The sequence below is a fragment of the Antennarius striatus genome, chromosome 12 (genome assembly GCF_040054535.1).
Source record: "Antennarius striatus isolate MH-2024 chromosome 12, ASM4005453v1, whole genome shotgun sequence".
Taxonomy (NCBI): domain Eukaryota; kingdom Metazoa; phylum Chordata; class Actinopteri; order Lophiiformes; family Antennariidae; genus Antennarius; species Antennarius striatus.
This window is the reverse complement of record NC_090787.1, coordinates 20076698-20090000: the sequence shown is the minus strand read 5'-3', so window position 1 is coordinate 20090000 and position 13303 is coordinate 20076698. Positions and strand designations below refer to the sequence as shown.

The window sequence follows — 13303 nt, the reverse complement described above, 5'->3', positions numbered from 1 at the left end:
CTCTCTCTCTCTCTCTCTCTCTCTCTCTCTCTCACTCATCTCTCCTCTCTCTCTCTCCTCATCTCTCTCTCTCTCTCTTCCTCTCTCTCACCCTCTGTCTCTTTATGGTAATATATGCATGCATTACAAAAGAAAAATTATAATGTGTTGCTGTATGTACATGGAAGTAATATAATTTGAGAAGATACAGACTACAAAAAATGAATTTATGTGCTGTCAATTTCTATTTGTGTGAGGTGCAATGACACAAAACACTTCACTTCTGAGAGACTAGGCAACAGAACGTGTGAGATTTCCTAAAATAAGTGCCAGACAATTCATTCCAAACTCTTAGCAAGTCACGAACTCCTCAAAAATAGCTCTTCAAAGCTTCATTCACCGTTTCTTATGTTGAGTAAAGGCTCTTAATTCCAGAGTAAGTGAAGATGATTCTTCAGAATTTCAAATATTTCATCATTTTTCATCCTGCAGGTGCCCATGGGTCATGGATGCTGTTGGGGTAATCTGTGTTGTTATTGTGATACTTAATAAGACAGATACTACCAAAAGCGATGAATCCACTATGATTGCTGTTGTTGCTGTCCGTGTTTCGGTTCTCGGTTTCTTGAGGACATGCTACATCGCATTAATATCTGTCTAACAGATACAGTACTGTGACATGCACACAGATCAGCCATAATATTATGACCAATCTGCCTAATATTACAGATTCCTCTCCAGACCCATGGTGGTATGGGACATATTCATATTTGAGTTATCCACCCATATAAGTTTGTGGTCAACAAAGATGGAGTTCGTGTTCAGGCTACGGCTAGCAGTATGTGGAAGTGAAGCTGTGAAGTCAGCTAGTATTTGGCAAACTAATTAGCTCCCCTTCAGTCATATGTGTCAGGATTTGCAGTTGCTTCTCTCTCTCTCTCCTCTTCTGAGTCCCTCATAGTTTCACCTACCTGGGTGTGGCTGTTGCTGGCAGCAGAGCAGCACACCTGTGACCAATCTCCAATCTCCAGACCTTCATGAGGACCAGCTTTCCACCATCATCGCCAGTTCGTTTGTACTGCTTGTCAGTATCTACACCTTGGCTCTCTTGAACTCGCACCTTGACTTTTGATAACTCTGTTCTCTCCGTGTTCCAGTTCCGTCTGCTGCCTGTTGACTATTACCATTCAGCCGCCTGCTTGCTTTCTCATCTCCTGCCGATTTACCTGCTCAGCCTGATCATCTGGTTCATCATCGCTCACATTCATTGTTAAATAAATATATTTTTTCGCTTTTACCTGACGTCTGCGCATTTGGTCCTACAGTAAACCTCGACAATATGTGTGTTTGTGTGTGTGTGTGTGTGTGTGTGGTGTCTGTGTTTGTTGTCATTTGAAGACAATCCACTTCATGGCACACTCACTATACAGACACGTTAATGCAGACATAATGTTAATGCACTCAGCTGCAAAACCTTCCCAGTGCTCACTGAAGGATAACATCAACAGGACAACATCATCCGCAAAAAGCGGACACCCTCCAGCCTGCTGCTCCTGCTTTGGTCATACAGGGATTGAAGGAGTCCTTAGGAAAGGGCGCTGAACCTCATACTCCCCACAGATACACAAGGGACGCGGTCAATTGCCATCTCCAAATCCATTAAGTATATATGGGCTGGTTGGGCACACTTCTACGAACACTCCACTCGATGGAGAGTGTAGCGCTGATCTAGTGTTCCCCAACTGGGACAAAAACTGCATTGTTCCAAGGCCCATGTGGACCAAAAACATTAGGAGTGTTGCCAAAGATCTTGAAACGGTCTTACATTCCTGTGAGGAGAATGAGGATTAAAATGCAGGTCTCCTATTCTATACACTTTAATGAAAGGGGTTAAGCAATTTCGAAAAAAACATTTCTGGCAAACTTTCATATAATATATATAATGTGTGTGTGTGTGTGTGTGTGTGTGTGTGTGTGTGTGTGTGTGTGTGGTGTGTGTATATGTATATATACTGTATATACACATACATATAGGAATATATGAATGTGTATGTATATACATATATAGGTACATACATACATATGTCTGTATATATATGTATACAGTGCGCCTTCGGTCTTTGCGGTTAATGCATTCCAGGACCCACATGCGATTGAGGAAAGCGTGATCGAGATCGCGGTCTATTTATCTCATTATTTATGGTAACTTAAATGTTTATGACCATCCCCATACTGATATTAAACCACCTTCTTTATGTATTACCTTTTCCCACACTCTGATAGACTGTTTTAAAGCACTTTTTGTCTCATGAAAGTCCGAGACTGACGGACCTGAGCACACTTCCAGCTGCCGTCAGCCAATAGAATGTGCGTACGGTGTCATGTGACTGCCTACCCAAAAATCTGCGATGAGGTGAAGTTGCAATCATTGTGTGAAGTCGTCTATATAATATATATATATATCTATTATATATATATTATATTTATATATATATATATATATATATAATATATATATTGTATGTGTTTGCACATGTGTGTGTGTTGTCATTTCAACACAATCCACTCCATGGCACCTAACATACGGACACGTTAATACAGACATTATTACAGTACACAGGTGCGGATCATTAATTCACTACATCTTGACCTTTACAGATAGAGACTTTTACAGCGTCTTGCACCAACCTGTCTGCAGCTCTCGTCTTCCTCCTCCATCCCTGTCTGTTGTCTCATTACACATCTCACACAACAGACCTTAGAAAAGTTGTTGCTGAATTAGTGTTGCCAAAGCTCTGAAGCACATCCAGAAGATATGAGATTTAAGACAGCCACTTAACAAGTTGCAGGTGTATGACTGTGTTTGTCCATTACTTTTTAGATTCCTTTTCTTTAAATTCCAATCCTAATTGTTTACATTGTTGACATTTACAGAAAAAAAACTGTCTTCAGGAGACAGAAGACCGCATTTAGTTCATTAAGCTGAGTCTCTCTTACATTTTATTATAGATGATGGTAAAGTCAGTTACTTTAAACATCATCTAAGTGGCAGAACGAGCCTGGAGTGACTTACATTACAACAACAATTCAAATCGGCAAATGTTCCCATCAGGAGATGGGACCATGACAGTGTAAAAATACAATCATTTTAAAATTGTCAAATAATCTAGTTTGTGGAATATATGTTTCTTTTTTCCTCTGCGAAGTAGGTTATGATTTTCCCGGAATGCATCTGTATGACTGTTGGCAGGTGTACTGAATATAGAATTGGAAAAAACGTGTTCCATGAAATCACATGGAAAAACATAGAAAATATTGTTCCATGAAAAATTATGTAACAATGTTTGCTTTTGGTGGTGATACAGATCAACATCTGGATCCAGAGTTGTTTATAGCATAATTTACCATTGCTGGATAGACATAAACTACTAACCTGTGTGTAGAGTGGAATCTTAATTTCCCCTCGGGGATTAATAAAGTTGTTAATAAAATCATATAAAAAAATTAATTGTAAGTTTTCTATTTTATATAAAATAGAATAATAATCTCATTTTGGCTGAGGTAGTACATACATGCCAAAATTTCCCACTGCATGCTCCCACAGTGGTTTAAAACATAACTGAAAGCCACCCACAAACCCTCCTCCTCACCTGAAGAGAGCACCAATTACAGCCTCTGGCTGCCAGTGAACCCGTGTGAGAAGCCCCCAGCTCCGACAGCTCACACATCACTCATTAGCTGTGCTGCACCTTCACATTTTTCCAAGACAGCACTTTGCATTCAAAGCATGTAATTTAGGTCTGTCTCAAAACACTTTCCTATGATGTAAGTTGAAAGTTACATTTATTGTTGGACATTAAGCACTTGCACAAATAGATTATTCTTGTATGAGAACACGATTCAGCCACAAGCTGTCACTACAGAAAATCTTTTGAAATGTGAAATATTGGTTTCTGTAGGTGTGGAGAATTCCATTCTCCATCTATCTCAATGTTTTATGTTTTAATAAAAAAAAGCTTCTTCACAATGTGCAAAAATGTATACTAGAATCTCTAACTAATAATGTAGGTATGCTGAAGACATCAGCAGAGCTCTGATTGATCATTATCCTCGTGATGTATCATTATGATTTGTATTTGTGGTAACATAATCAGAAAGTTAGCAGAATTCCTCAAAATAACAGATTGGATAGGTATAGATTGATTTATTACACACTTTTCTAAATGTTAATACATTGGTTTGGTTGTTTGTCACCAAAGCCCCTTACAATACCTGCAAATCTTTTTGGGCAATGTGGAACAAAGCTATAGATAAGATGGAGGTAAGTGCCATTCTGATTCTTATTCTTATTCCAATTCTATTTACTCGCATAGCAGGGGATGGATTTACATCATGAATTGGTTCTAACAACAATAATAAGAATGATTGTTGTAGCTGTGACTTTTAGATGCTTTCAGTGAGGGTCTAGTTTTTTTTTCCAGCTGTTTTGATGTTGTAACGAAGAAGGCTATAGAGGTGGTTGGTAATATGAAGCTGAAACTGTGGAGATTCACTGAGTCATTCAAGGATCTGACGCGTCTAGGATTGATTTTGCACATCGTTGTGCGTGTTCTGCGACGTGGCATTTTAGTGTCACATTTCAAAGCACATGGATGCTGACATGGATTTCACGGTCCATGTAAAAGTATTGTGTAAACTCAAAAACACATTCTACTGTTAGAACTATTGTCATTTAAAGTACTTCATGATGTGGGATGTATTTGGCAGATTTTGTCTCTCAGGATCGCAAAGACCTGGGACTTGAGACTGATCTGAGATTTTCCAAAAGCCATAGCCCAACTTGTGGTCTAGAATCTGCTGCAACATCTCACGTGAATCACTATTCACGTAGACATGAAGAAATAAAGAACGTATGTAACAGCTCACCCTCAGTTCTACAGTCACTGAATAGGCACCACAGGGCTCTGCAGATCCTCTCAAATCCTCTCATCAATTTGGAGAAATAAAAGAACACCAAATGGACACAGAGAGATACTGGGGAAACATTTGGTAAATTAACACACCTCCCTAAAATGAATAAAGAACAATCAAGTAGAAAAAGGAAGAACTCGTGGTTCTGACACATGTGACCATCACCTTGCTCCTTTTACTCACCCAGAATGGCCAACACAGTGTTGTCTTTTAGGACCTCCATAGACCCTGAGCAGACGAAGTAGATGGCCTGCAGTGCATCCCCCTGCCGGATGAGGAACTCTCCCGGAGCACAGAAAGATGTCTTTATGATGAGGGACAGGGAACGCAGGCAGCCCCTGCTGGCCGACTCGAACAGGGAGAGCTGGAGCAGCTCCTTGTTCAGGTGCATGGCAATGTCAGCCCTCAGCTCATCCGGAAAGTCCTTCAGCAGCTGTAGTAGTGTGGGGTTAGGGGTGGGGGGTGAAGTCATGTAATCATATCTTTATCAGAACAGCCAGTTTTACCTGAAAACAGTAATTTCCAAATGTGAAGGAAAAAAGGAGATGGGTAATGATGTAATTAATCATCCATTGATGGTGTCGCTAATCACAAACGGCTTTCTCTTTAGGGTTACAGCCATTTGTGCTCTCACTAAAATATTCAGTAATTGATGGTAGTACACAGAAAACAGCTTCTCTTGTGTTGCTAATCCAGAGAACCACTCTCCTCCAGAGTGACGGGTCTTTGTGTGACATAACTAAAAACCAACAGCAGAGAGTGAAAGAAGTGGTGAAGACCAATATGCACTGCACACTGACAGCTACATCAATGTGGCAAATGTAAACCCACAGACCTCACCAGGAAGGGCACACTATGGTCCAGTGGGGCTTAAGTTGTTAAAGGAACCCAATGATTTAACACTTCCTAACTGTACCTTTATGTGTGTCTCCAAAATGAAACATGTCTCCTCACCTCACTGACGTCAATTCCATTGTTGACTGACCAGGTGGTCTGGAAGCACTCCAACATGCGTTGCTCCATAGCTTTGGGCAGTCGGTGCACCCTGATGAAATCCTTCAGGTCTTTGGTGCGGGTGTGGTAGAGTGACCGGCGTGAATACATCCTCTGGATGATAGCCGTCACATTACCGAACACCACTGCATGCATCAGTGCTAGAGAGAGAGGAAAAGTTGTTGGGTTTTTATTTAACAGACCAAATGTCAGTGTTTTGATGTATTTTTAGGGACTTTGGCCCACTTGAACACCCCATTATATTTTGTGCAGGAAGACAGAGGACAGGTTTATAAGACATTTTTAGGAGACCACAGAAGTTAAAGGTCTCAGGTGGATCACTGCTTACTGCCCTCCGTCTCCAGTGCAGTAAGACAACAAAGTCACTATTCTGAACTCAATCTGTTTTAACTCCAGTATGGGCAATGACCGTCAGAATGGTACTATCACTAACACTCACTTGATGAGCATCAACCGCCTGACATATATTTGATGATGTACATTCCTGTATTGAAGTGTCACTCTAGAAATGTAATTCTTGTCTGAGAAAAGCTGCTGAACCAGTGTTCAGTCAGGACTCAGAACTGGAAAATCCGATAACCGGACTGCTGCCACTATTTTAGGATGATTTCTGATCCAGACAGGTTGACCTCACAGGCAGAGCAGGAAGGGACTAGAAGTGTCTGTCAGCTACCACTGAAGCGGAGCTCACTACTGGATCTCTGAACTCAGTATGAGGACAAGCTCGTGAGAGATTCATGAAGTTCTGCTCACTGTTTTGCTTGGCTTGCTTTTCCACACATTCATGGGTGCAATGTGACACAAAAAACACTCAGAGCAAAATGGAATTTTAATGAAAGAAACACTTATATTTTTATATGGTTTTATTGACAAAAGATTTTAGATTGAATGGTTCTCCTTATTCTCTGAGACGAACTAAATAGTCCTAACACTATGGTCACGTACAGCCCAGCTACGACTCTGTCATACTCTACTTCTGACTGACATGGCTGTCGTTGATACTAGTAGCTGTACCTACAGTATCTACACTGGTCCCCACAAAATTCTGCGATATAGCAACAAACAATTTTTTTAATCATTTGCGATAATTTAAACGTTTATGAACCCTCCCCATACTGATATAAACCACCTGCTATCTCTATTACCTTTTCCCACACTCTTATAGGCTGTTTAAAGAACTTTTGTGTTTCACGAAAGTGCGCTGCATCCCGTGAGTTTCAGAGCGCAGCGTACATACTGATGCTGTCAGCCAATTGCATGCGCGTATGGTATCACGTGACTACCTACTAAAAATCTGCGTTGTAGTGAAGCCGTACATCTTGAAGCTCGAACAAGCGAGGGATTACTGTACAGGCTAAAATTCAACCAAATATGAAGCAACTGAATGCAGCACAGGATCAGAACACAGCAGAGGATTCAGTGGGCCAGAACCACAGACGTGTCACTGTTTGGACAGCAAATCATAAGAAACTGAAGGGCAGTGGGACAACCATTAACGGGCTTGTGAACGGGTTCGCACTAACCTGGTTAAACAGGGCCTAGAATGAACACTGAGACCTGACAAATCAATCACTGCATTCGCCGATCAACACCATCCTGGAGTTTAAACTAAAACATTAGTTTCTCCTGTGTTTCTCTCTCGTTTCATTTCTCTCCACTTAGTTGCCTTCATAATGAATGTGCAACACATCAGCTCTGTACAGTTTACATTTAGACAAGGGATGCAGTATCTGTCCAAATGGCTTCAATTTCAAAACTTGTAATGAAACATCTGTATATAAAATTTGTTTGCTACCAGCCAGAAAGCTGGTAACAAACGGCCAATTCAATGGAAAAGTAAACCATGCGTACGTCACAGGTCATCCCGTGGAGCGTGACTCTCTGATGATCAGTGCTACTTTGATTGATTCAATCAGAGAATGTTGCTGTGTTGTTGCTGTGAGGCTTCTGCAGTCCGGCCACCCTTATGCTATTTAAGACAAAAGTCCTCATCCTTCACATATGGGGATGTTTTTACATCCCGCTTCAAAGCTGTGATGTATTGTAATTGTTAGTGTTTGTGTGTTCGTCCGTTTGTCTGTCCGTCCGTTCGATAGTCCATCAAATATCTTCTCAACCGTTGCAGATAGAAAGATGAAACAAAAAGTACGTTACTCGGGCGACAAAAGGGATGAAAACGAGATGATGACCTTGACCTTGAGAAAACTAGAAAAATTTTTAACTTTCGTAGACTCAGAAATCAAGTAAGATAGAAAGACGAGGGAGAAGTCCAGTGTGAGTAAGAGCGTAGATCAAAGCTACTGCTCAAGAGTAGAAATTAAACTGGTTATCTTTGTACACTTACTGTCTTTTTGGTAAGAAAAGATTAAAAACTGAAATGAGACTACAAATTCTCTGGTAACCTCATTCATAAACCCAAAGTCAATGGCCTCTGAGTTTGATCTCTGGTGTCAGTGACTAACCATTCAGAGAGTCTTTTCAACACACTTCCTAATGTTTTTAAGTTTGTCAATGAAACGTGATCTCACCTCCTATGAGCATGGTGCAGATGGAGAAGATCTTCTCAGAGTCTGTGTTGGCTGACACATTTCCAAAGCCCACACTGGTAAGACTGCTCAGAGCGAAGTAGAGTGATGTCACATAGCTGCTTCGCATTGATGGCCCCCCCAAACCCACACCCCCAGTGTCGGTCCCCGACACAGTTTCGCCTTCAGACATGTTTCCATAATATTGGCTTGAGTTCCAGGAGCTCTGCCCCCCAACCTCTGTTCTGGATGCATTCCACTGGCTGCTGTTGGCTGGGAGGTTGCTGACAGTGGTAGGAACCAGTGTCGTCAGTGGGGACAGGAAGTACGGGGTACCCAGGCGTTTGGCCAATTCATGGAGCCAACCTTATAAAAAGAAAGAAAATATTAACATTATCAGTACTGACACTTGTTTGGAACTTGATTATTAGGAATTTTTATATACATATACATATATACCTGTATGTGTGTGTGTGTGTGTGTGTGTGTGTGTATATATATATATATATATATATATATATATATATATATATATATATATATATATATATATATATATATATATATATCCCCCAAATAGTCCAAACATAGTTCCACACTGTCCAGCTTCTTGTGGTTGCAAGAATGTAAATAAGGACATTTACTTATGTTCTTGTCAGGATCTGCTATAACTGTCATATCAATAATCAGTTTTTTTCCCCCCATTCCCTGTGTTCCTGTGTCCCTCAAGGCTTCCAAATGTTAATTTGTGAATGTGTCTGAATGGCTCTTATCCAGCTCACTCCTGCGTCCTCCTCTGATCTCCTGCTAGCGAGCAACTCTTTATCTTCACAGCGTCTAAGTTCTGGTTGTCCACTCAGTTCAGCACCTCACTGATTCCTTTAGCTCTTTTTTGGGTTACAATATTTTTCAGCCTGATTGTATTATGTAGCTCACTTTTTTCAGGCTGCCCAAAAAGTCACTGAAGACACTTCAACTAATCCAGAATACTGCTGTCCATGTTTTGACCAGGACCCGTACCAGAGACCATATTTCTCCTGTGTTGGCTTCTCTGCACTGGCTTCCTGTGAAAGTTGGATAGATTTTATAATACTCCTCCTCACCTACAAAGCCCTTCATGGCCAGGCACCGAAGGAGCATTTAGGTTCATATATTCCATCTCAAGCATCTCAACATACAGGCCTACTGGTGGTTCCTAGAATATACAAAAGTAGAACAGGGCCTAGAGCCTATCAAGCCCCTCTATTGTAGAACCTCTGGGTGTAAAAGTGCTTTGAAATATCTGTTGACGTGACTAAGCGCTTTACAAATAAAAGTTGATATATTGATTGATTGATTGTGTGCCTAATTTATGTCACTGCTGCACCCTAAGAGCCTGTCTTTTCAGTTACATATTCAGGTAAGATTATTTTTTTAGACCTATATTCCATTTGAATTGTACTCTCAAAAATATTACTGTGACTAAGCAAAATTGTGAGGTTGCTGCAAATAATAGTTACTACCACTGACTTTTTTTGGCACATAATAGAAAAGTAGTATTGCAGTAACAGTGTCAATCCTATGATCTCTTTTCACGTCACACCATTTTCCTTTTTTCTTTACACATTATATAAACTAGAATACACCACACACCAAGGACCAATAAACCTGTAGTTATAAGCAATAAAATTACAATACTAACAAGCTACTGGTTCACATCATTACCAATTAAAATATAAAAAAATCAAAACATTCAGATTATCATGGAGGGCTTGTATGTTTTTGCAGAATATATCTCAAGCCTCTCTTTTCTTTCACATTTATGCACATCTCAAGTGTCAACTAACCCACTAAATGATAAATGATGCAAACCCAGTGATAGTTTAGTGAAGATTTGGGTAAACAGAATGTCTCTTTATACACAGTAAAGAGCTTGAACAGTGGCTTGTGAAGTCAGGTGTTGAATATTTACAGCCTGGATTTACCAACATCCATCCTGACCACATTATTATGGGTACTACTGGTATGGTTCAGAGATGACATGGTATGGTAGCAGCAGCATCTTGTGGCTCCCTTTGAGTGGTCTTACAGAAGAGTTTATGGAGTCCTGGCTGAGACAGAGCTGGTGGGGAAAATAGCTAGAGGACAAGCTAGTCTGGGTTGCATCACAACATGCCAGCTTAGCAAAGCCAAAGCCTATGAGAGGTTACAGCTGGTCCAGGTGCCGAAGCAAAAAGAAAACAAGGAGCCTGAAAAAACAAGGAGCGTGGACACAATGCAAATCTGCGAAGCAATGGAAAATCATCTGGAATGACATCCTGTGTACAGATTACTACTGACTCCAATTTCTGATCCAGGCTGTATATGACAAGACAAAGAGCAAAACACCATTTAGTCTGCCAAGAGGATCTGGTCCACATATACTCAGCAGCTGCCCAAGAGCCACTGCAGAAGGCCATTACCACTGGCAGCATGATCAAGTGCTGAAAGCAGTGGTGGAGACTGTAGTCTTAGACTTAACCACCAGCAAGAATCTTATCCTAATGACGAACATCAAATTTGTAATGTCTGGAGAGAAGAGTAATGCATTTCAAGGTCAATAACTGGCATCCAACAACTGGCGTCCTGACCTTAAGTTGGCCTTGACAAGCAGCTGCAGTCTCCTGAGCATGTTGTCTCAATAAAATTGGTCCACACGTGGTTATCTTTTCTAATTCCACCAAGCAAGTGATTATGGTACAGCTCACAAGGCTCTGGGATGACTGGATTAATGAGGCACAACTATGTAAGCCGTCAAGAACCAGGAGTTGACAGATCAGTCCAGGGAAAAGGGCTCGGCCACTCATTGAGAGCCTACTGAGGTGGGATGTCAGGGCTCTGGGGGCAGGTCACTCTGGAGAATCCTGACCAATATGTGAAAAGTGTGCCTGGTCGAAAAGAAGGCAATCCAATTTATTAGAGATGTTGCAGACAGCCACCCTAAATAAAGAAAGGGGCCCCAAGTTTAACAGCTGCTGGTATGCAAACTGATGACTGCATATGCAGTATGTCCTTTGTATTACATGTAGGGTTGCCATCATGTTTCTAGGAATAATTTTTCCTCCCACGGTACACCTGGTGACACTTGAATGAGAACACTGACAACAGGAAACAACGGTTGCTGGTGTACCTGAAGTCCAAGTAGGGAGACTACAGAGCAAAGCCAGTGAAAGAAGAACCAACGTGACCCTTACTGAAACTGTTTTGAAGGCAAATAATGTTTACATCAATTTTACAAGAACTCAACCTTGAAAAGTACCTTTGTCCCTAACAAAATAAATACATTGATATATACAGTACATTATAAAGACATGAAACATTTAATTTTCTGTGTTGTCCACGATGTGGAGGATGAAGATGATGAAGATGGTCTAATTAGTCTTCAGGACCATGGATAAGGACTGTCCAGGGGACGTTCACCAACATTAAGACTAAAGACAATTTAGGTAAGGTTGAAGGTAAGAGCAACAATGTAGACTATAGACTACCTGTCAGAAATCTCTGTCACAACCTGCTATTAGTTCACATTCATTAATTATTGATGGGGTTGTCCTCCTGTAGCAACTTAATGATGGAGGAACCAATGTTGGCCGGGTTAGGTTTGTGCCTGTCAGAATTAACTGACCCTAATGCTGAACTCTGAATGTTTAATGGAAATAAAACAGCGTAATCACACATAAAGGGGCGTGTCAGACTTTGGACGATCAGGAACTACATCAGTGTATCAATCACATACGTGCGGTGGAATATCCCCTCCCCCCGACTTCCCTCTTGGAATCTTCTTCTTCTTTTCCTTTCGGCTTTTCTCTTCAGGGGTCGCCACAGCAAATCAATTGCCTCCATCTTACCCTGTCTTCCGCATCCTCTTCTCTCACACCAACTACCTTCATGTCCTCTTTCACTACATCCATAAACCTCCTCTTTGGTCTTCCTCTAGGCCTCCTGCCTGGCAGTTCAAAACTCAGCATCCTTCTACCAATATATTCACTATCTTTCCTCTGGACATGTCCAAACCATCTCAGTCTGGCCTCTCTGACTTTATCTCCAAAACCTCTAACATGTGCTGTCCCTCTGATGTACTCATTCCTGATCCTATCCATCCTGGTCACTCCCAGAGAGAACCTCAGCATCTTCATCTCTGCTACCTCCAGCTCTGTCTCCTGTCTTTTCCTCAGTGACACTGAGGAAAAAAATGAAAGGAAAGGTGTACAAAACTGTGGTGAGACCAGCGATGTTGTTTGGTCTAGAGACAGTGTCACCAACCTAACTCTTGAAATACAGCTGTTAAATTAGTAATTTATTAAAATGACTAAAATAAGTCCTGTCAATAACACTTAAATGCACAGTGTCAACAACTAGCCACAATAGCCAAGAGGGGAGGTTGCTGTACAAAATATTCATTCATTGTCTTGAAGATGAGACAATCAATAACTGCTGCTTATCCTCATCAGGGTCATGGGTTTTCACTGAAGCCTGTTGCAGCTGACTATAGATGGAGACCGAGTACACAGGACTACATGGGAAGACAGACACCCACTCAGGCCCACAGTACACCTATAGTCAATCTAGAGTAGTCAAGTCATCAAGCTGCATGGTTTTGGTGGTGGTGGGAAGCCTGAGAACCTAGAAAGAAACCCTGCAGAATATGCAAACTTTGCACAGAGCGACCTCAGGTAGGATTGAACCAAGGACCTTCTTGCTGTGGGGCAACAGCGCTACCCACTGCATTACTTTGCTGCTCCGAAGTATGAACGTCCTCATGAGAGCTATTTTTTGGCAGTTGAGACATGTCCATT

At 41.2% G+C, this 13303-nt stretch overlaps 1 protein-coding gene across 1 annotated transcript in view; it reads right to left on the bottom strand.

Annotated features, from left to right (window-relative positions):
- The window catches only part of kcnh3 (potassium voltage-gated channel, subfamily H (eag-related), member 3), a 144030-nt gene that overhangs the window by 17677 nt on the left and 113050 nt on the right, over positions 1-13303 (bottom strand). Inside the window, exons 8-10 of the mRNA XM_068329113.1 lie at positions 8493-8855; positions 5905-6104; positions 5134-5383 (exon numbers count right to left, since the gene is read on the bottom strand). Coding sequence (XP_068185214.1) covers positions 5134-5383; positions 5905-6104; positions 8493-8855 — 813 coding nt within the window. The remainder of the gene's footprint in view (positions 1-5133; positions 5384-5904; positions 6105-8492; positions 8856-13303) is intronic.